We start from the raw sequence: 21,985 nt of genomic DNA, 5'->3' as shown, positions 1-21,985 counted from the left end.
GTGCCTGCCAGAGCGCCCAGACCTACTTTCCCAGGGCCAGATCTACCACCCAAACTCAGGGGCCCTGTGTTTGACGGCTTGGCCATTGAATCCTGGATTCTAACCCAGGCTGGGTTCGGCCTCAATGTGGTTGCTACAATGGTTAGCGCCCGGAAGCTGGCCTCAGCACGTATTTATCACCACACCTGGAAGGTTTTCTTCACATGGTGTCGGAACCATGGTTGTTCTCCACTGAGATTTTCTATTCCCAACATCTTGGCTTTTCTCCAGTCTGGCCTAGACTCACGCTTGGCCCCAAGTTCCCTCAGGAGACAAATATGGGCCTTATCCGTTCTGTTCCAGTGCAGGATTGCTACCAATCTGCAGGTAAAGACTTTCATTCATGGAGTCTCCCACTTGGTACCTCTTTATAGGGTGCCCCTGGATGCTTGGGACTTTAACCTAGTCCTAAGTGTTCTGCAGGAGGCTCCATTTGAACCGTTACAGGAGGTCTCTAGCCTACCTTTCTTGGAAGGTACTATTTCTTGTGGCAATAACGTCAATCAGGCAGGTCTCAGGGCTGGCAGCTCTATCCTGCCGAGCTCCATTTCTAGTCTTCCACAAAGATAAGGTGGTTCTCAGACCAGCCCCTCCCTTTCTGCTGAAGGTCGTTTCCTCGTTTCACATTAATGAGGATATTGTCTGGCCCACTTTTTGTCCAGCACCGGTACACCGTGTGGAAAAGGCTCGTCATACGTTGGACCTGGTGAGAGCTCTCAGGAGGTACGTGTCACGGACAGCACCGTTTCATCAGACGGACACGCTGTTCGTGTTTCCCGAAGGGTGCAGGAAGGGACTCGCTGCCTCAAAATCGACCATAGCCGGATGGATTCGTTTGACTACTCAGGAGTCTTACTGCATCAAGGGCACACCAGTTCCAGCAGGGATCAGAGCGCACTCTACTCGGGCAGTGGGCGCCTCTTGGGCTCTTTGGCACCAGGCATCAGCGGAACCGGTTTGCAAGGCTGCAACCTGGTCCAGCTTGCACACATTCGCAAACCACTACATTATCCATACTCCGACTTCGGCAGATGCGAGTCTGTGTAGAAGGATTCTCCAAGCAGCGGTGGCGCACCTTTAGACAGGAGTTGCATGTAGCTTGGATCGGTGAGTCAATTTCCCACCCAGGGACTGCTTTAGGACATCCCACAGTACCTGTGTCCCCCCAATGAGGCGAAGGAGAAACATGGATTTTTGTGATAAACTCACCATAAAATCCTTTTCTCCGAGACGCTCATTGGGGGACACAACCCCCACCCTGATAGCCAAATTGGCTTCTGTTTGTTTAATTAATATGCTTTTTTGAATGATATTAGGGTGGTGTTTTTCCAGACTTGTTGTTACCTGCATTAAGTTTGATGTTGTCTGATTTTTGTTTGATCTCCTACTGCTTTTGCACCAAACTGATTCCACCCGCAATCGGGGCGAGGGTGTATGGGGAGGAGGAGCTAACCTCTTTTTTTTCACTTAGTGTCAGCATCCAGGCGGCAGTAGCATACACCCACAGTACCTGTGTCCCCTAATGAGCATCTCAGAGAAAAGGATTTTATGGTGAGTTTATCACAAAAATCCATGTTTCTGCCAGTTTTGTAACATAAACACTTGGATGAATTGGGGCCTTTGTCTCTTGTTATTATACATATTATTTTACTGAATCCTTCACTTTGGTTCTGTTTGGAAGTGAAGAGGTAACCAACTAAAAAGATATTTGACTTGATCTGTAGAAATTATGCTAGTACAATTCTTGAGTTCTATTCCATAATCCAGAATAATCTGTCTATCATTTTCAATATTTCCTTGACGCAGAAAGAAAGGCCAAGTGTGAAGGGCTCTTCATGTATCAGAGGAGCGCTAAAAGAATCTCCGCTCTGTGTAGGTGGATTTCAAACCAGAACAGAAGTAGGATCGTTAGCCACACAAATTTCTAAAATGAATGAGGTTAGCCTTAGTGATGTCTATACAAGAGAAAATGCCCTTCTAACAAGATTTAATCAGAGACCTTCTGTTTCATCAAAATATAATGAGAGCAGGCTCAAACTACACGAAAGGAACTTTCTGAAGAACGTTTTTGGACCTGGTAGTCATGGGGCTGACAGAAGACATGGAAGTGGTAAAGCTGTAATATACGGTGAGAATATAAAAAGCAAAAAGGCTAAGGCAGGAGATGATGCTTCAGGTATAGATAGAAGACAGACCAGTCAAAGAGACTCATGTAACTTTAATTTATGTAGACAAACTTATGCGGCTGGGCCTGAAAAAATATGCCGGAAATCATCGAGCTATCGACTGTGTAGAGAAAATCTGGAGGGAGAATTTCATGAACAAGTTATAAGTAATCCTGTTCAAAACACATCACCAGAGATGTCAAATCATCTGTGCATACTAATGCTACCACCTTCTAGTCCTACACAAGAAGTCCAAAAGTGCGCTCCATGTTCTTATCAGCCACTCGCCTATGAAGAAGGACAGGAAGTCAATGACTTCTCAGATTCTTGGCATGTTGACTTAAAACCAAGTCTTTTAGACCCTATTAAGGCTAGTCTAGTTGAGTTAAGTGTGGAACTTGCTAATTTGTTGAATAAGTTCATTAAATCTCAGCATTATTAACTGAAATTTTCTTCTTTGAGTAGTTTTTCTGGAAAGTTGTGTTTTTAATAACCTCAAAATAAATGATATTGTGTGGCGATAAGTGTCAAGACATGTCTTCAAATGTGTGCGCATTCACTATATGGAGATTTGAGATGGGACATACCACTTAATCAATCAATGAATTTATGCTTCTCATCAGTCCCTCACATGTATTAAGTCAATCCTGTAGCCATGCTGTCTGCCTTTACTAACTGTTGTGAAATAATGGCTTGTTCTAATGATATTGCTGAATTTGAGCATGTTGCTCTTATAAGATACCACCACTGTAACAAGTCAGTTCATGACTTACTCCCATCTTAAACATTTCATGATCAACCGGTTTAGGACCTAAAGCATCTCAGCAGCGAAGTAGCAGACCATGTATAGTTTCAGAGCCAGGTCTTTAAGGGCTGAGATGCATGGTGCATAAATCGGCAATGCTTTTCTGATTCAGTAACTAGAATTCCTCCTTTAGCATTCTCTCCAGCACGAAAACTTTGCACCAGGAGCTTCGTGGCATAGGATTCTATGGCCAAAAAGTTGCATGCAAGCCTTATGTTTCCTGTTAGGAACGGCGGAACGCACTAAATAAAAATAATAAAGTGCGCTCGCCGCTCGGGGTCCACCGTAGGTGATATAACCGCTGCTAAGTGGTGGCAGGAGCAATATCACGGTAATGCGCACAGGGTTAAACGTCACCCAGGTGCGCAGAGCAATCTCTGTTAAGTTAGAGATGCCAAACAACATAAATACACAGACTGAGCCTGTTGAGGTCACAGTACTCAGTATAAATACACACACGGTATCAGGTCACAGGAGTAGCCCAAGGCGGCACTACTTCTGTCTAGACCTACCGTGTGTGCGGCGGCGCAGCTGCGGACGCTAAGGAGAGCCGCTACTGCAGCGCGGCGTGGACACTGCCACTAAACGACAAAGCTATGACGCAAGCGCAATGTCGGACACTAGCAGCTGTGGATGTTGCAGCAGAGGAGCGCTGGCGCTGATTCTAACTCAGTCCCTAACCATATACGTAATATCAGAGGGAAGGGGTTTTATAATGAGTCATTCACCAGAATCATACGTCCGTCCTCATACACACAGCAGCAAGTAAGTCTATTCTAGCGCATGGCGGAACAGCCATGTGCGCCTTTTATAGCAGCCGGGACCTTCTGCAAGCCTCCAGATCTCTGAGATGGACCAATGAGATCTGGAGCAGGACCTGAGCAAATGACTCCCAATCTCCAATGGGAGATCGTCCCATGAGCATGCTCAGTAGGAGGACAGAAGGACTTTGCTGCAAGGCAATCTCCTCTGCAATCTCCTATGCAGTAGATAAACAGCAGGAGACTGCAGAATGTGAGGGTCTGGATCCCTGCAGAGTAAACGCAGAAATTCGATGCCAAACAGTTTCCAAGCATCAGAGTGGTGATGCATGCCATCAATGGTTTCTGGAGCAATGGAAGCTTGTTCTATAGAGTGATACAGTGCCTTGTGAAAGTATTCAGCTCCCTGGACCTTTTCAAACTTTTCCCACATATCATGCTTCAAACATAAAGATACCAAATGTAAATTTTTGGTGAAGAATCAACAACAAGTGGGACACAATTGTGAAGTTGAACGAAATTTATTGGTTATTTTAAATTTTAGTGGAAATTCAAAAACTGAAAAGTAGGGCGTGCTGGATCAGCATTTAGAAGGGAGGGGGCTCCCTCCGATTTTCATCGCAGGGGACCGATCGTTGCCATGGTGACCTGACTTCCGGATCACCAGGCTACAGTAAGCCCCTTAGACCATGCGTAGAGAATGGTCTAAGGGGCTTGTGTCAGTACAGCACTGACAGTTGTAAGCCATTTGAATGCTTTATAACAGCATTCAGGCTGCTGAAAGTGAAAATCCCATAGAAGGACTAAGTAAACAATAAATAATGGTGTATGTGTGTATATATATACAAAAAACTAACCTCTCCATAAAACTGTCACACTAGTTAACGTAACCCCTTCAATGGACACATTTTGACACTGCCATACAGCTGTCAGCGGAAAAATAAAAAAAGCTATAGTTATCAGAATACAGTCATGCAAAAAAAATTTTTTTGTATAAAATAGTTTTTATTGTGTAAAAGTCAAAATATTAAAAAAAATATATATAAATGTGGTCTATAATTGTACTGACCAGAAGAGTAAAACTGTTTTACCAACTTAACCGCAAATGTAACGGATTAACCCCCCCCCCCCCCCCCCAAAAGAAAAAAAAAAAGCAAATCTTTAATTGCTGGTTTTTGTTCATTCTGCCTCCCAAAAATTGGAATAGAAAGTGATCAAAAAACTGTACCCGAAAATGGTACCAATAAAAGTCAACTCGTCCAGCAAAAAAAACAAGCGTCTCATGACTCAGTTGGCCGAAATATGGAAAAATTATGCAATTAAAATGTCAATGAAAAAACTAGTTTTTGAAGAAAAAAAAGCATGTGTTTTTTTAGTGTGTGACAGCAGCCAAACATAAAAACCCAATATAAACCTGGTATCGCTGTAATCGAACCGACCCAAAGAATAAAGTCGCCTAAACACTTATACTGCACTACGAACAGTGTAAAAAATAAAGCCAATTCTTCACCTGATATAACTTTATTCTACCTCCCAAAGATCACAGTAAGGCTCGGTGCACATTTATCCTGCGCTCTACGCTGAGCACTTAAACCGGGTTTTCCGTGTAAATCTCTGAAATAAGTGATTCACACAGAACCCCACACGGAAGATTCCCTATAATGAGGCAGATGGGGACACTTGACATTGTCCGGCCTGTGATCCAGCGGTGTCTGTCTTTTTAGGATTGCATAAATTAGATGTCCGCAACAGTTTTGCGTACTTTTGAAAAGGACACCGCTGAACAGATGTCAGATGGAGTCCAGAGTAATTCTGCTCCCTTATAGGGAATGGATCCCTCGAGGATTCATCTGAATCATGTCATTCAGAGATTTAGATGGAGATCCTCAAAGTAAGTGGTCAGCGTAGAGAGCCGGAAAAATGTGATCCAAAATGTTATGTAAAATGTTCCCAATAAAAGCTTCAAATCAATGCACAAAAAGCATAAATCCCCACTCACGTCTGTCATCTGTTAATGGAAATGTAGGGGGCTTTCACGTTACTTGTATTACAAAGGCTCTGGAAAAGCGAAATGACTCCTTGTCCCCCAAAAGAAATTCAGCAAATTCTGCGCGCTCAATTCCAAATACCCCCTCCATTCTGAACCCCAGTGTGTCTAAACCACATTTTGCATCCACATGTTTGGCTTTTTTATAGCATTGAGAGCCCAACTAATTTACAGGTTCATGTCTCCAAAAACAAAAGCTGGGCATTACGACATATTGGTGACTGCAACGTACTGGTCACTAAAATGGTAGTTTACAATTTTCACTCAGCTAGATCCTTTGCCCCTTGTTTCTGTAAAACATCCATGGAGTCAAAATTGTGACTGCAACTGAACTAATTTCCAAAATGGGATCGCTTGAGGGGAATTCTGCTCTTCTTGCACTCTTCTGTATATGAAGTCCATAAACTAGTCTAAAATAATTTGTTCTCCCAACTTTGCCAAAGTTTCGATTTTTTTTCACAAATAAAAGGAAGTAAATTTGGCCTGGTCATGAGGGTGAAAACTGGCTTGGGGGTAAAGGGGTTAACATTATAGGATGGGTTTCTGTAAGTGTAACAAGGCTGCAGCCATTTTTATTGCTTAGTTAATAGCTCCCTAAAGCAATTGTAATTTGTCAAGGTATTTAGATATTCATTTCTAATAACATTTCGTTTAGTTATATATTTTTTTCTAATGCCAGAGAACCACTTTAAATAGTTAAAACCATATTGATTACGACGGAATTGCTTACCCTAGTGATGTGCCAGCACCTACATTGATGGAAAAACTCCTTCAGGCTATGTGCCCACGTAAGCTTATTAAACCGGACACTAAAAACTGGACTCCTTCCCAGAAATCGCGTGTTTTTTTCCGCACAATTTTCACGTGCGAAATTCAAGCACTTTCCAAGCGATCTGTAGCATAGCTTGGAAAGTGATTGACAGGTTGGTCACACTCGTCAAACATAGTGTTTGACAAGTGTGACCAGCTTTTTACTATTAAATGCGGCATCAATAGTATAAGATAGAATGTTAAAAATGATAAAAAAATAAAAAATCGGGGTATATTTACCTTCTGACGTCCCGCGCTGTCTCAGCGACGCTCCCGTTCCCAGCGATGCCTTGCGAGACCTGTGATGACGTAGTCTCGCGTTGCTATAGCGATCTCACAAGACCACTAGAGTAACGCGAGACTACGTCATCACAGGTCCTTGCCGCAAGGCATTAGTGGGAACGCTGAGGCCCGGGAAGGCTGCGCGTGATGCCGGAAGGTAAATATACCCCGATTTTTTTTTTTTTTTTTTTTTTTTTTTTTTTTTTTTTTTTTTTTTTATTCTTTTTTTACAGGGGGATGGTACCCAGGGCCTGGAGGACAGTCTCCTCTCCTCCACACCGTGGGTACCATCCGCACATGAGACGCTTAACTTTGGGCATGGTGGGCATAGCCACATGCAGGAAGTAAGCGATTCTCATGCATTCCTATGGGTGCGGAATCGCGGCAATTTTTTGCGATTCTGCACAAAAGAATGAGCATGCTGCGATTTTTTTCCGCGATGCGATTGCGCCGTGGAAAAAAGCGCAGCATTAGCACAGCATGTGCGGAATGCCATAGGAATGCATGGGGTGCATTCTGTACGAGTTTTTTAAACGTTTTCGCGCCAAAAATGCTTAAAAATCGCATCGTGGGCACACAGCCTTAAGGCTGGAAATATTCAAGTTATAAAGTGGATGATGATGTGTTTTGTTTAATCAATCTACTAATCTTTCATTTCTGAAGATCAGATTTTGTATGCCATCCAATTTTTAAAAACTTTTTTTTATTTAAAGAATGAACATTTGTCAAGACAGTTGAATGACAAGGAGAGAGACCTGGAACGAAGCCAAACAGTTTTAGCAGAATTAAAGTCTAAATGTAAGTGGACCTCTCCATATTGTCTCCAAGTATTCTTCATGGTATCTGCCGTAACCTATTATTGATAATATCACTAAATCAATTTTTTTTATGAATATTATCTGCATTTTTGGCATCTAAACTATACTTAACTATTTTTCACAAAAAAAGAGATCAATGCTGCAGGGGCCAAATATGAGTGACTAACATATAAAAAACACCCCTTTTTATATAAAAAAAAAATTTGACATATTATTAAAAACAAAGGACTAGACAGACATTGAAAACACAAATAGCAGGATAAAAGCAAAATTGATTAAATACAAGAAGAGAACCAGGCAAAAAAAGGCACTAATTCACCATAATAGACTTGCAGTATATCAATCTTGTAAGGAGGTGACTAAATCTGTTATTAAAAATTATACCTTTTTATTAATACTATTAAAATAAAAACTAAACTTGATAATTCCTATCCAACAAATACTTGTACATCTATGCGGTGACCAAATAATAATCCAATTAATACGTCACATAGAAAATAGGACTGAAAACAAGATCAGGCAGGGGGGTATCCTAACATTTTCCTTCAATGATGCACCTCAAAGATAAGCCCTGCCTACCACGAAGGTTGTCCCCCTGGATAAAGCACGCATGTTATGGCACCCTTATTCACCATCGTCTGACCCTAAGTAGTCCTGACTAAGGTAAGTCCCCAATGACAGTGTACCTGCAAAAGAGGATATAGGTCCTGCCCAATATATAGTCAGGTGTATATATATTCAAGTGTTCAAGCAACTACACAATATATGTTGTATAGAGAAAGTGTTCATGCATATACAGTTAGTTTATTAAAGCAAAGAAGTGGAATATTCTTGAATGGCCAAGTCAGTCACCTGATCTCAACCCAATTGAGCATGCATTTCACTTGTTAAAGACTAAACTTCAGACAGAAAGGCCCACAACCAAGCAGCAACTGAAAACCACCGCAGTGAAGGCCTGGTAGAGCATCAAAAAGGAGGAAACACAGCGTCTGGTGATGTCCATGAGTTCAAGACTTCATGCAGTCATTGCCAACAAAGGGTTTTCAACCAAGTACTAGAAATGAACATTTTATTAACAATTATTTAATCTGTCCAATTACTTTTGGTCCCTTTAAAAACAGGGTGGCAAATGTTAAGGAGCTGAAACTCCTAAACCCTTCATCCAATTTTAATGTGGATACCCTCAAATGAAAGCTGAAAGTCTGAACTTCAACTGCATCTGAATTGTTTTGTTTAAAATTCATTGTGGTAATGTCTAGAACCAAAACTAGAAAAATGTTGCCTCTGTCCAAATATATATGGACTTAACTGTAATAAAGTGCAAATTGTGCTTAATCCAACTAATATATAGATATACACCTGTGTTCTAAAAGCCATATGGGATGATAGAAAATAAACAAAACCGGGCCCAAACCAGATGCCAATAGTTACTTCAATAAGAAGGACCTCATATAGCTACCAAAGTGCCTTAACCTCTATTCGTTTCCCTGTTCATACTGGTCCATCATACGGAATTAGGACATAGTCCATAATGGGTGGTTTTCTGGAGTCATGATGCCAAAGTATACCACACAGGGCTGGTATTTGGGCAGTAGAGCACTTGAGGTCAAGATCAATTGTGTGTTAGGTATAGCGCTTTTTTGGTGGAACTCCTCCTTTTCACTCGCCCATAACTGCTTCATTTTTGACTGGAAGTACTTCCACCGGCTAAGGGGTACTGCAATGGGGAGCACCTGGGTCCCCTCATATGCCAACATATTTCATATCATTGCCCAAGTATTTATTATGTATTGTATAGATGTGCCCATTCATATGAGTTTCCCAGATTGTTAGGGTCACTTACGGCATTTCTAGGGAAAGCCGCCGAGGAGCAGGGGGAGCCATTATCGAATACAAATAGGGTGCCAACATCCGCAGACAGGAAGCTGAGCAGCTATTATACAGTCTAGGGTGAATTATTAACTTATTTTTACCTGGTTCTATTGTTTTTTTATACTTTACTATTACACACAATATTTTATAATTTAATATACTTGTTGTTTTATTAGATCAATATCTCATACACAACATTCTATATAAAAAAAAAAATCCTCCAATGAACCAAGATCATGAACAATTTGGCCTCGATTCATCAAAACTTTTACCCCAGAAAATTAGAACAATGCAAGGCTGCACAGAAAGTTTGCAACTTCGTAATTTTCCCCTCCATTTATGTCCAACTCCTAAATAGTAGGTAGACCCCAGCACATCAAATTCATAACGTGTTTCTCTACAGGTGTAAGAATTGGTCCCTGACTATTAAGAGGCGCTTTGCACTTCTTCCCGCCCCCTCATCAAGATTGACGCGAAAAACGCCAGTCTTGATGAATCAAGGCCTAGAAATTAAAAGCTTTAGTGAAAAAATTGTCTGCCTCTAACAGCTGCTGATGGAGCTGACCCTGCGGCTGTAAACATGTTAAATGCCGCTGTCAATATTGGATGGCAACATTTAACATGTGGTGGCATGGGAGTGCCTCATTCCATGCGTTTATTGGCGTGCCTGTGACAAAGGATCAGGGGGGCACGGATGCACTGTTATGTATAGTACAAGTGATCGAATGATCGCAGAAAAAAGGTCCTCTTGACTCAAGAGAGACTAACAAATGCAGTAAAAAGTGAAAAAAAAAATTTAAAACTGAAAATAAATACAAAAGTTCAAATCACCCCCTTTTACCTCATTAAAAATAAAACAATAAAAAATACACATTTGGTGTCACGGGGTCCTTCTCTGGTATCACACAATCAACAGAGCAAGCGAAGAGTGAACAATTCCAAGACCTTTATTCAGGCAAAAAAAACGAAAAGGTCCATATTCAGTCCACCACACAAAGGATAAGAAAGTCCAGAATAAGAATGCAGTCCAGGATAAAATGTCCAGGGAAACGAGATTCCAAAACACTCTAGCACCAGAGGATAAAAATGGGTCCTTCTCTCTGAAATGCAGCCTTTTCACCATCTTGTCTCTACCAGAACTGACCTGTCCAGCTGCTGTTCTTCCCCCCACCCCCTTCCTTGTCCAGGGGTAGTCAAACAAGTTGCCTCCCAGAGGAGAACAAAAGGCCTTAGGGATTAATGCACTACAGGGGGTCATCAAGAGACAGATACAGTGAGGCTGTAGACTTACAATGTAATAAGAAAAACACTATGAAAATAACTGGAATTGTTAAAAATAGGAATATACAAAAAATGACATCCACATAACATATCAAACCATCACATTTGGTATAACTGTGTTCGTAAAAGTTCGTTCTATCAAAATATAAAAAAAAAAATAAGGTAATCCAATCTGTAAATGGCATAATGAAAAAAAAGAAAATCAAAACGCCAAAATTAGTTTTTTTTGGGCTGCCGCAATATTGCACTAATAGGTGGACAAAAAAAATTAGTAAAATGTCAGCTCATTGCTCAAAAAACAAGCCTTCACCCAGCCCCATATCCTGAAAATTGAAAATGTTATAGGCCTTGGAAAGTGGCGACAAAGGCAAATTTATTTTATTTAATATATAATTTGATTTTTAGAAAAGGATTTCCAGTTTGTCAAGGAGCGCTTCCGGCTGATTCATTAATTACTCCGAATATTTCAAGGAATATCCAGTTTATTATTAGACATAAAAACACAACGCGTTTCGGCTATACATAAAATTAGCCTTCATCAGGTGAAATCATATATATCTTTAAAAGACACATTTGTATAGGGGAAGAAAAAAAAAGCTCCACCCTTCAGGTTTTTTATTAGATTCCAAATATACATTCCACCTACAACTAGCCTATTAACACTTTGCAAAGGGTTAGAGAGATCTGAGTAGGTCTGAGTGAGTGCTTAGTGAGTCTCAGGTGTGCAGGGCAAGAGTGAGGCCTGGCAACCCGCAGTGTACACAAACTGGAAAATCCTTTTCTGCATTCCCTGACGAATCTCCTACAAGGTAGTTCGTTCCACCTGTTTTGAGCTGTAGGCCAGCAGATCCAGATGATCACTCCAATACCCAAACACAGGGTTATATGCTGAGACACCAAAAAGTAATTAATGAATCAGCCGGAAGCGGTCCTTGACAAACTGGAAATCTTTCTCTGCAATTTTATTTTTACCACATAATAATAAACAAAAACTATACATGTTTGGAATATTTGCAATTGTACTGACCTAGAGAATCATATTGGCTGGTCAGTTTTATCCTATAGTGAACATGGTAAATGACACTTTTTTTTTTTTTTGCAATTTCAAATCACTGTCCAGTGCATCACATAATAAAATTAATGATATCCAAAAGTTTCTCAAAAAAACTAGTCCTCATACTGCTATATTGATGGAAAAATAAAATTGTTTTGACTCTTGGAAGAAGGATAGGAGAAAATGAGAAAGGAGAAAATGAGAAAAAAAAAAAAAAACCCAGAAAATAGCTGGGTCATGAAGGGGTTCAGTGGGTTGTTTGGAGGACATGATGTTCTTGGGATGACTCCTAAAATTTGAAGCACAAAAATAGGCCGCTTGTGTAATGTATACTGTAAGTCAGCGGTAGCACAGGACATCCACCTCCGGTTTACCTCTTGGCACAGGACTGTACACATCTGAGACCAGTCACCGTGGACGACTTGCATCTCTGTGTACACTTCGGGTTGCCAGGCCTCACTCTTGCCCTGGCACACCTGAGACTCACTAAGCACTCACTCAGACCTACTCAGATCTCTCTAACCCTTTCCTGCAGGGCTTTTATCATAGAATCTTGTAGCTTTCAGCCACATAGAAAACCTGGGTCCGGAATGGAACAGACTACACAAACTACTCCTGCAGTCTGCTTCAAACACAACATCCAGAGCAGGTTTTCTGTACCTCTGTCTTGGACACTAACATGTCCAAGACTAACACTTTTATTATCAGTCTGCATTGCAGTCACATGCCCGTGACTACCATGCACACCTATGGCCTTCATACGCCTCCATGCACATCCTGGGGAGAACACACAGCAACCCCTATCTGTGACATCGGTCACTGCTTCCCCATTGCAATTTCAGCTACTCCTGTGACCGCATTTCCTCCTTCATACCCTCAATACGCCTCCGTGCGAATCCTGGAGAGAACACACAGCACCCCCTAGCTGTAATGGGTCACTGCCTCACAGTACGAATGTCCCTTTAAATATAGGTTGACATTTGTGCTGTGAATTGGCTTTGGTTTCTGTATTTCTAATTAATTTTTTCATACAACTAAATGAAAATAAGAAGAAACTAATTGCAGGCTAAGGTTTTGGCCTTTCGTTACCCACTGACTAAATGTGCACCAGAAGATAATCTGACAGTAATTCACCTTAAATCCTCTTTTACCCTCAGTAAAGGGACTTTCTGAAGAAAATAAACAGTTGCAGCAAGGAATGGGAGAAATCCTTCAAGCCATTAAGGATTCCCAAAAAGACTCCAACCATAAGGGGAGTGAATCAACTTTAATCATTCCTAGTCTGGAGAGACTGGTTCATGTGAGTTAATAGAAAATGAGTCTGAGCAAAGCATGAAATGGGATCCAGTTGTGTCCATATATAAGGTTGCCGGAAATATCCAAAGGTGGTCATAGGCAGCTTTATGGTTCGGATTATTGCTATTTTGTGTAAATGGCTCCCTGAAAATTTTAGGTTTAATCCAGGTCTTAATTTCTAAAGCAAATCAAATTGGCTTTTATGTTATGTTTTGGTCACAAAGCTGTGGAAATTTCATCAAAACAAAAACATTCAAAATAAAAAAACTTAAAGGGGTTGTTAACTATTAGGACAACCTCTGAATCTTTGCCCCCATTAAAATTAAAACCCCTAAATTCCCCACCAGTTTTAGCGGTGTCGGCCTTATTCCCGGGGCTCATATGAGGTTGTTATGACATGTCAGCCGTGCTCCCAATTAGCTCTGGTCAGTGGTGTAACTACAAAGTTATGGGTCTGGGTGCGAACTTTCAAATGCCCCCCCCCCATGCCAAAATACACGCGCAGCTCCGCTCCGTCCACGCGCGGCTCCGCTCCGTCCACCTCGTACACGCGCGCCTCCGCTCCGTCCATCTTGTACACGCGCGCCTCCGCTCCATCCACCTCGCACACACGCGCCTCCGCTCCGTCCTCCTCGTACACGCGCGCCTCCGCTCCGTCCTCCTCGTACACGCGCGCCTCGGCTCCGTCCTCCTCGTACACGCGCGCCTCGGCTCCGTCCTCCTCGTACACGCGCGCCTCGGCTCCGTCCTCCTCGTACACGCGCGCCTCCGCTTCGTCCACCCCGTACACGCGCGCCTCCGCTTCGTCCACCCCGTACACGCGCGCCTCCGCTTTGTCCACCCCGTACACGCGCGCCTCCGCTTTGTCCACCCCGTACACGCGCGCCTCCGCTTTGTCCACCCCGTACACGCGCGCCTCCGCTTTGTCCACCCCGTACACGCGCGCCTCCGCTTTGTCCACCCCGTACACGCGCGCCTCCGCTTTGTCCACCCCGTACACGCGCGCCTCCGCTTTGTCCACCCCGTACACGCGCGCCTCCGCTTTGTCCACCCCGTACACGCGCGCCTCCGCTTTGTCCACCCCGTACACGCGCGCCTCCGCTTTGTCCACCCCGTACACGCGCGCCTCCGCTTTGTCCACCCCGTACACGCGCGCCTCCGCTTTGTCCACCCCGTACACGCGCGCCTCCGCTTTGTCCACCCCGTACACGCGCGCCTCCGCTTTGTCCACCCCGTACACGCGCGCCTCCGCTTTGTCCACCCCGTACACGCGCGCCTCCGCTTTGTCCACCCCGTACACGCGCGCCTCCGCTTTGTCCACCCCGTACACGCGCGCCTCCGCTTTGTCCACCCCGTACACGCGCGCCTCCGCTTTGTCCACCCCGTACACGCGCGCCTCCGCTTTGTCCACCCCGTACACGCGCGCCTCCGCTTTGTCCACCCCGTACACGCGCGCCTCCGCTTTGTCCACCCCGTACACGCGCGCCTCCGCTTTGTCCACCCCGTACACGCGCGCCTCCGCTTTGTCCACCCCGTACACGCGCGCCTCCGCTTTGTCCACCCCGTACACGCGCGCCTCCGCTTTGTCCACCCCGTACACGCGCGCCTCCGCTTTGTCCACCCCGTACACGCGCGCCTCCGCTTTGTCCACCCCGTACACGCGCGCCTCCGCTTCGTCCACCCCGTACACGCGCGCCTCTGCTACATCCACCCTGTAAACCCCACCTGACCCCATACAAAAAATTTACCTCATCCAGCACCATGACAACCAGCACAGCAGAGTCCTGCGCACACTGAGGCTCCTGATCATGTGACCCCTGACTCCTCCACTCCTGTGACCTAATCACAGGTCCTGTGCGCACAGAAAAGAATAGCGTAGGACATCATTGCAGGCTGTGGGGGCTGCGGTGGGTCTATCTGGGAGGGTGAGGATGGGGTGCATGGGGGGTCGTGGCAGCTCAGTGCAGGAAGAATAGGCTCCCGGGAAGGACGGGGGGGGGGTTCAAAAACAGGACTGTCTCGCGAGAATCGGTACGGTTGGGAGGTATCATGGTCTGACCTGCAGGGCCCGAGGTAGTGAGTGGCCAGCCGCAGATGTTACTTCCTCCTGGTTACTCATACATCCGAAGGTGGAGACAGTGACACCAGCGCTGATTGGGCTCAGGGCTCACGTGACATAACAACCTCCTCATGTGAGCCCCGGGTATGCGAGTGCCGACACCGCTGGAACAGCGCTGACGTGGGAGGTTAGTATAGGTGTTTTTATTTTAATGGGGGCAAACATTCAGAATGCGAGGGGGTTGTCCTAGTAATAGACAACCACTTTGCAATGGCCGACCATTCACAGTGTTTACAAGTTTTTCTATTGAGCTTGTAAGCACTGCAGTCATGATTGGCCAGATCACTGTTCGCTCATGATCCAGGCCAGCTTCAGGGCCACTGTGTTCCTCTGATACTACAGAGTCAAGTCTGACACGTATGGCAGCATCGGAGAGTGCACAATTCGGCCAGTAGACCAACACTGTTACTGGACCACAGCAACCTGTGATGCATTCATGGTAAGAAATGATTAGACATATGCTATTAGTCAAGTTCCACGCCAAGAAAAATCCAACAGAGCAGGAAATAGCACATACACATTCCCTCTCCTCTTTAGCTGTCGATGTAACATAGGTAGAAATATCAAAAGTGAGAAGGGCCAAGATGCAGGCTGCAGTGGGAAACCACGTTTTCTAGCAGAGTGTAATGTGTATAAAAGTATGGTTATATTGAAATCCTGAATAAACTACTATTTAGTTTTATGATGGTGTGGGTGTTTTTGCCCTGAAACGCATCAAAGTGAGGAAAGGAAATTAACATTGTCCTGCTTACCTAATAAGTGGTTGTCCAGGCTTACAGTACAAGTCCGTGGTCACTCTGTGTGACTGCAGACTTGTGAATCCTCACATCGCGCTCACTGCACGCTGTCGGGATCCGCCGGTGCCAGGAGCAGTGAGCATGTGACCGCAAGTATATGATTTGCATACATGCAGACTAGACGTATGTGGCCTCGCTCAGTACAAGTGTATTGAGCAAAGCGAAACATCTACTTGAAATGTGACGATTTTGCATACTTCCGGTCACAGACCCGCCCGCTCCCAACCCCCAAAGAATCCTGCGTGCTGTGAGGATTCTCAAGTCTGCAGTCGCATAGAGTGACCACGGACTTGTACCCGATGGCCGGACAATCCCTTTAAAAGACAACATTTTATTAGTGCATGAGTTCTAATAGGTCGTGTCCCTCAGAAACGGACAATTGGCGTTCAGATCATCAGTATTCTTAGGATTGACAGTAAATTCTGTTTTTCTAGGCCTTTGAAATGAAGAATACCACGGGCACATTTGATGGTGGCGTACATCTGAAAGCCCAAGTTGATCAACTCACTGGCAGAAATGAGGAATTAAGGCAAGAGCTGAAAGAATCAAGGAAAGAAGCTGCACATTTGTCAAACCAAGTAGCTAAGGCTAATGAGAAGGTTGGTGCGCGTGTACACCAAGCAGTTAAGTAAAAAGCAGTTGTAATGTTTAAAGGGTTTGCTGAGCTGAGATACTGATGACCTATCCTTACCAGGGTGGTTAGGGGGTCTGACACTCAACACCCCTACTGAACTGGTGTCACCTGGAGCTGCCGTAAGTACACATACTAAGCCACCCAAAAGTCTACAGCCCCATACCTGGTGCAGTGGTCTTTCTTGGGTACCAAAGATCGGCTTTTTTATGTGAATGGAAGCTGGGCTGTGGGTGCCAGGTGCCACATCCCTACTGATCTGATAATGACGACCAGTCCTATGGATAGGTTCTCTATGTCTCCATTTCAGACAATACCTTTTAAGCCATGGGGCCTAAAGGTTTCCTGTTTTATTTTGTATGGGTCAGCTCAGTGTTTCTAAGGCTGGGTTCACATTAGCGTTCGGGGGCTTTGCGGAGGGCTGCGTACTTCCTCCGTTAAGCTCCTCCTACTTCTGCATACTTCTGCATGCGTCCTGCGTACCTATTTTTAACATTGGGTACGCAGGACATGTAGATGTACAGTGGGGCAAAAAAGTATTTAGTCAGTCAGCAATAGTGCAAGTTCCACCACTTAAAAAGATGAGAGGCGTCTGTAATTTACATCATAGGTAGACCTCAACTATGGGAGACAAACTTAGAAAAAAAAATCCAGAAAATCACATTGTCTGGTTTTTTTTTCATTTTATTTGCATATTATGGTGGAAAATAAGTATTTGGTCAGAAACAAAATTTCATCTCAATACTTTGTGATATATCCTTTGTTGGCAATGACAGAGGTCAAACGTTTTCTGTAAGTCTTCACAAGGTTGCCACACACTGTTGTTGGTATGTTGGCCCATTCCTTCATGCAGATCTCCTCTAGAGCAGTGATGTTTTTGGCTTTTCGCTTGGCAACACTGACTTTCAACTCCCTCCAAAGGTTTTCTATAGGGTTGAGATCTGGAGACTGGCTAGGCCACTCCAGGACCTTGAAATGCTTCTTACGAAGCCACTCCTTCGTTGCCCTGGCGGTGTGCTTTGGATCATTGTCATGTTGAAAGACCCAGCCACGTTTCATCTGCAATGGCCTTGCTGATGGAAGGAGGTTTGCACTCAAAATCTCACGATACATGGCCCCATTCATTCTTTCATGTACCCGGATCATTCGTCCTGGCCCCTTTGCAGAGAAACAGCCCCAAAGCATGATGTTTCCACCACCATGCTTTACAGTAGGTATGGTGTTTGATGGATGCAACTCAGTATTCTTTTTCCTCCAAACACGACAAGTTGTGTTTCTACCAAACAGTTCCAGTTTGGTTTCATCAGACCATAGGACATTCTCCCAAAACTCCTCTGGATCATCCAAATGCTCTCTAGCAAACTTCAGACGGGCCCGGACATGTACAGGCTTAAGCAGTGGGACACGTCTGGCACTGCAGGATCTGAGTCCATGGTGGCGTAGTGTGTTACTTATGGTAGGCCTTGTTACATTGGTCCCAGCTCTCTGCAGTTCATTCACTAGGTCCCCCCGCGTGGTTCTGGGATTTTTGCTCACCGTTCTTGTGATCATTCTGACCCCACGGGGTGGGATTTTGCGTGGAGCACCAGATCGAGGGAGATTATCAGTGGTCTTGTATGTCTTCCATTTTCTAATTATTGCTCCCACAATTGATTTCTTCACTCCAAGCTGGTTGGCTATTGCAGATTCAGTCTTCCCAGCCTGGTGCAGGGCTACAATTTTGTTTCTGGTGTCCTTTGACAGCTCTTTGGTCTTCACCATAGTGGAGTTTGGAGTCAGACTGTTTGAGGGTGTGCACAGGTGTCTTTTTATACTGATAACAAGTTTAAACAGGTGCCATTACTACAGGTAATGAGTGGAGGAAAGAGGAGACTCTTAAAGAAGAAGTTACAGGTCTGTGAGAGCCAGAAATCTTGATTGCTTGTTTCTGACCAAATACTTATTTTCCACCATAATATGCAAATAAAATGAAAAAAAAACAGACAATGTGATTTTCTGGATTTTTTTTTCTCAGTTTGTCTCCCATAGTTGAGGTCTACCTATGATGTAAATTACAGATGCCTTTCATCTTTTTAAGTGGTGGAACTTGCACTATTGCTGACTGACTAAATACTTTTTTGCCCCACTGTATGTGGATGTTGTTTTGACGCGCCCGCCGACTGCACGGGAACGCGACAAGTTGCATTTCGTGTGTACGGCGGGCGCGTCAAAACAACATCCACATACATCCGCATGTCCTGCGTACCCAATGTTAAAGATAGGTACGCAGAACGCATGCACAAGTATGCAGAAGTATGCAGCCCTCCGCAAAGCCCCCGAACGCTGATGTGAACCCGGCCTTAGGGAACCAAAGTGATGTCCTCTTGCCACAGGAGGGTAATGAGTGGACATTATTATAAGAGTAAAAAAAAAAATATTTTACCTTCTGAAGTAGCTTTTTCTGTGGTTTTGTACTTTGTGCGTCCCTAACCAAGAACCATGATACAGTTACTTAATGACAGCAAACTCATCAGACACCCACACACAGGGACTGATTAAAAGCTTTACAGCTTAGAAGACCTCACTTTTTTTTTAGAAGTAACCATTCCAACTTTTTTGTGTTTTTACGCCAATCTTTTTAAAAATCTGTGGAGGCTTCGCATGAGATTTATTATAATATTCTTTTTTAATAATTCTTGCTCTAATACTGTTTTGATCAAGACTGTCATGTGAGATCACAGCTTTTATGTATTCCCCTGTGTCCTTAAAAAAAAAAAAAAGTGCATTGTGGTGAAACTTTCATTTTCTTTTTTTTTTTAGATTACACACCTTGAAAAAGAAGTTTGTCTTTCTAGTCAGTCAGAAGGTGCAAGCATTGTGTTTAAGGCTATAAACCTTCCTGAAGGAATGTCTCTGTCCAGCAGCAATCTCATCAACTCTATTAACGAGTATCTCTTGCATCTCCTGCAGGTATTCTCAGTGTTTTGTCTTTGTGTCTTTTCTCTTTTTTTTTTTTTTTAATAGAACGTGGGTGTAATATAGCTGTATATTCATGTCAGTACTACATGGGTGTCATATTTCGATTCTAGTTATACTTTTTAATGGGAATCTGTTACCAGGTTTATGCAACTTAAAGGGAACCTGTCACCAGGTTTGGCCGATACGAGTTACGGCCACCGCCTTTCAGGGCTTATATGCAGCATTCTGTAATGCTGTAGATAAGCCCCCGATCTGACCTGCAAGAGAAGAAAAATAAGTTTTAATATACTCACCCGGGGGGCAGTCCGGTCCGATGGGTGTCGCAGGTCCTAGTCCGGCGCCACCCATCTTCTTGCAAAGCCGCCCTCCTGCTTGCTTCATGGTCCCCGGCATCGCACTCCTGCGCAGGCAAAATACTGCAGTGTGCAGGCGGTGGCCTCTCTGACCTTTCCCTGCGCATTGCAGTATTTTCCTCTGCTCGCCAAAAGGCAGATAAGTATGCCTGCGCAGGAGCGCGATGCCGGGGAGCCATAAAGGTACAGGAGGGCGGCGATCATAAGAAGATGGGAGGTGCCGGACCTGCAACACACATCAAACCGGACCGCCCTGCAGGTAAGTATAATAAAACTTATTTTTCTTCTCTTGCATGTCAGATCAGGGGCTTACCTACAGCATTATAGAATGCTGTAGATAAGCCCTGAAAGGCAGTGGCCGTAACTCATATCGGCCAAACCTGGTGACAGGTTCCTTTTAATCTGAGAGCAGCATGGTGTATGGGGAAGAAAGCCTGATTACAGCAATGTGTCACTTACTCTGCTGCTTATTGAAGTTTTGACAATCTCCTGCTGATAAAACAGGGATTTTTATCACTAGAGGGCTGGTAAATCTACTGCCATGCAGTCCTCCATAGTCATGAGCTCTGTTTAACTCCCATCTTCACCACTGACTGACAGCTTTCTGCTCATGCACAGCATGAAAGTGGTCAGTCACCGAGGGCAGGGTTATACAAAGCTCTGCAATCAGAGAAGATGATCTGCGGTAGATAAAACTGTCATTATAGCAAAGCTTCCACAAGTAGGTTGAACTTGATGGATCTAGGTGTTTTTTCAACCTGTGTAACTATGTAATCAACCTAGTAAATTACACACCACTGGAATCAGGTTCTCTGCCCCAACATCATGCTGCTCTCAGATAGGGTAGCAAAAACCTGGTGACAAATTACCTTTAAGAGAGAACACATCTGGAAACGGTTTGCTGAAATTTCATAGTTGTGAATTTGATGATCATATTGGTGGAATTTATGAGCTATCATTGGGTTGTATTAGGACAGCTGTTTTTCTTAAACGCAGCCAGATCAGCATATTTTATACAGTTATTCCTCTTCAAGCAATGCAAGAAAAAAGTGGGCTGTACCACAAGGAAACCAAAAAACGCTAATGTGCAAGGTGCATTATATTTCACTGCACCATGACACGCACAAGCGAACCAACACTTCAGGTGCTCGCCAAGTAAGAAGGAGAGTATACATGCTAAATATACTGAAGAAAAATAAGGTGGCACTCACCAGTAAAAGTCCATACTTTATTAAGCAAGCGGTTCACAGCATGTTCACATGGAGAAAGGGAGATGGAGCGTGCAAGTGACAACACCTATTTCGCTCTATTGCGTTTCTACAGGTCACCCCGTAGAAGCTCAATAGAGCGAAACGGCCGTCACTCGCACGCTCCATCTCCCTGTGAACATGCTGTGAACCGCTGTATGGCGGGTGGACATTTAACCTGTCTCCATGTCCGGGTTCGACAATTAATTTTCCCATTGTAATTTGTTACCCTTCCAAAAATCACTTGTTATGCCACATTTAGGATATGGGATCCAGTTTCAGGCTCCACATTTAAAATGGATATTAGGAAGTTAGTCAATTCAAAGAAGGGCATCTAGATTATTAAGCCAGATACCCTCTAGAGCAGGGTTCCCCAACTCCAGTCCTCAAGGCCCACCAACAGATCATGTTTTCAGGATTTCTTTAGTATTGCCCAGGTGATAATTGCTTCACCTGTACAATACAAGGGAAATCCTGAAAACCTGATCTGTTAGTGGGCCTTGAGGACTGGAGTTGGGGAACCCTGCTGTAGAGAGTCAGTTATATGTAAGCATATTAGAGGACTAAAGTACAACTTTTACTAATCCATTAAAATAGTTTACATATACAAAAGTTTCCATAACTAAGCAGCACGTGAACGAGCTGGGTGT

At 44.0% G+C, this 21,985-nt stretch overlaps 1 protein-coding gene across 3 annotated transcripts in view; it reads left to right on the top strand.

Annotated features, from left to right (window-relative positions):
* Positions 1-21,985, top strand: part of CEP290 (centrosomal protein 290) — a 378,885-nt gene that overhangs the window by 74,751 nt on the left and 282,149 nt on the right. For all 3 annotated transcript variants that reach the window (XM_073557000.1, XM_073556998.1, XM_073556999.1), the window contains 4 exons: positions 7,623-7,707; positions 13,092-13,234; positions 16,581-16,745; positions 19,577-19,726. In XM_073557000.1, coding sequence (XP_073413101.1) covers positions 7,623-7,707; positions 13,092-13,234; positions 16,581-16,745; positions 19,577-19,726 — 543 coding nt within the window. The remainder of the gene's footprint in view (positions 1-7,622; positions 7,708-13,091; positions 13,235-16,580; positions 16,746-19,576; positions 19,727-21,985) is intronic.

The sequence above is a fragment of the Dendrobates tinctorius genome, unplaced genomic scaffold (assembly GCF_039654945.1).
Source record: "Dendrobates tinctorius isolate UK_male_01 unplaced genomic scaffold, ASM3965494v1 ptg000241l, whole genome shotgun sequence".
In the NCBI taxonomy this organism is placed as follows: Eukaryota; Metazoa; Chordata; class Amphibia; order Anura; family Dendrobatidae; genus Dendrobates; species Dendrobates tinctorius.
The sequence above is the reverse complement of the archived record's forward strand: the minus strand, read 5'-3'. Positions and strand labels throughout refer to the sequence as shown.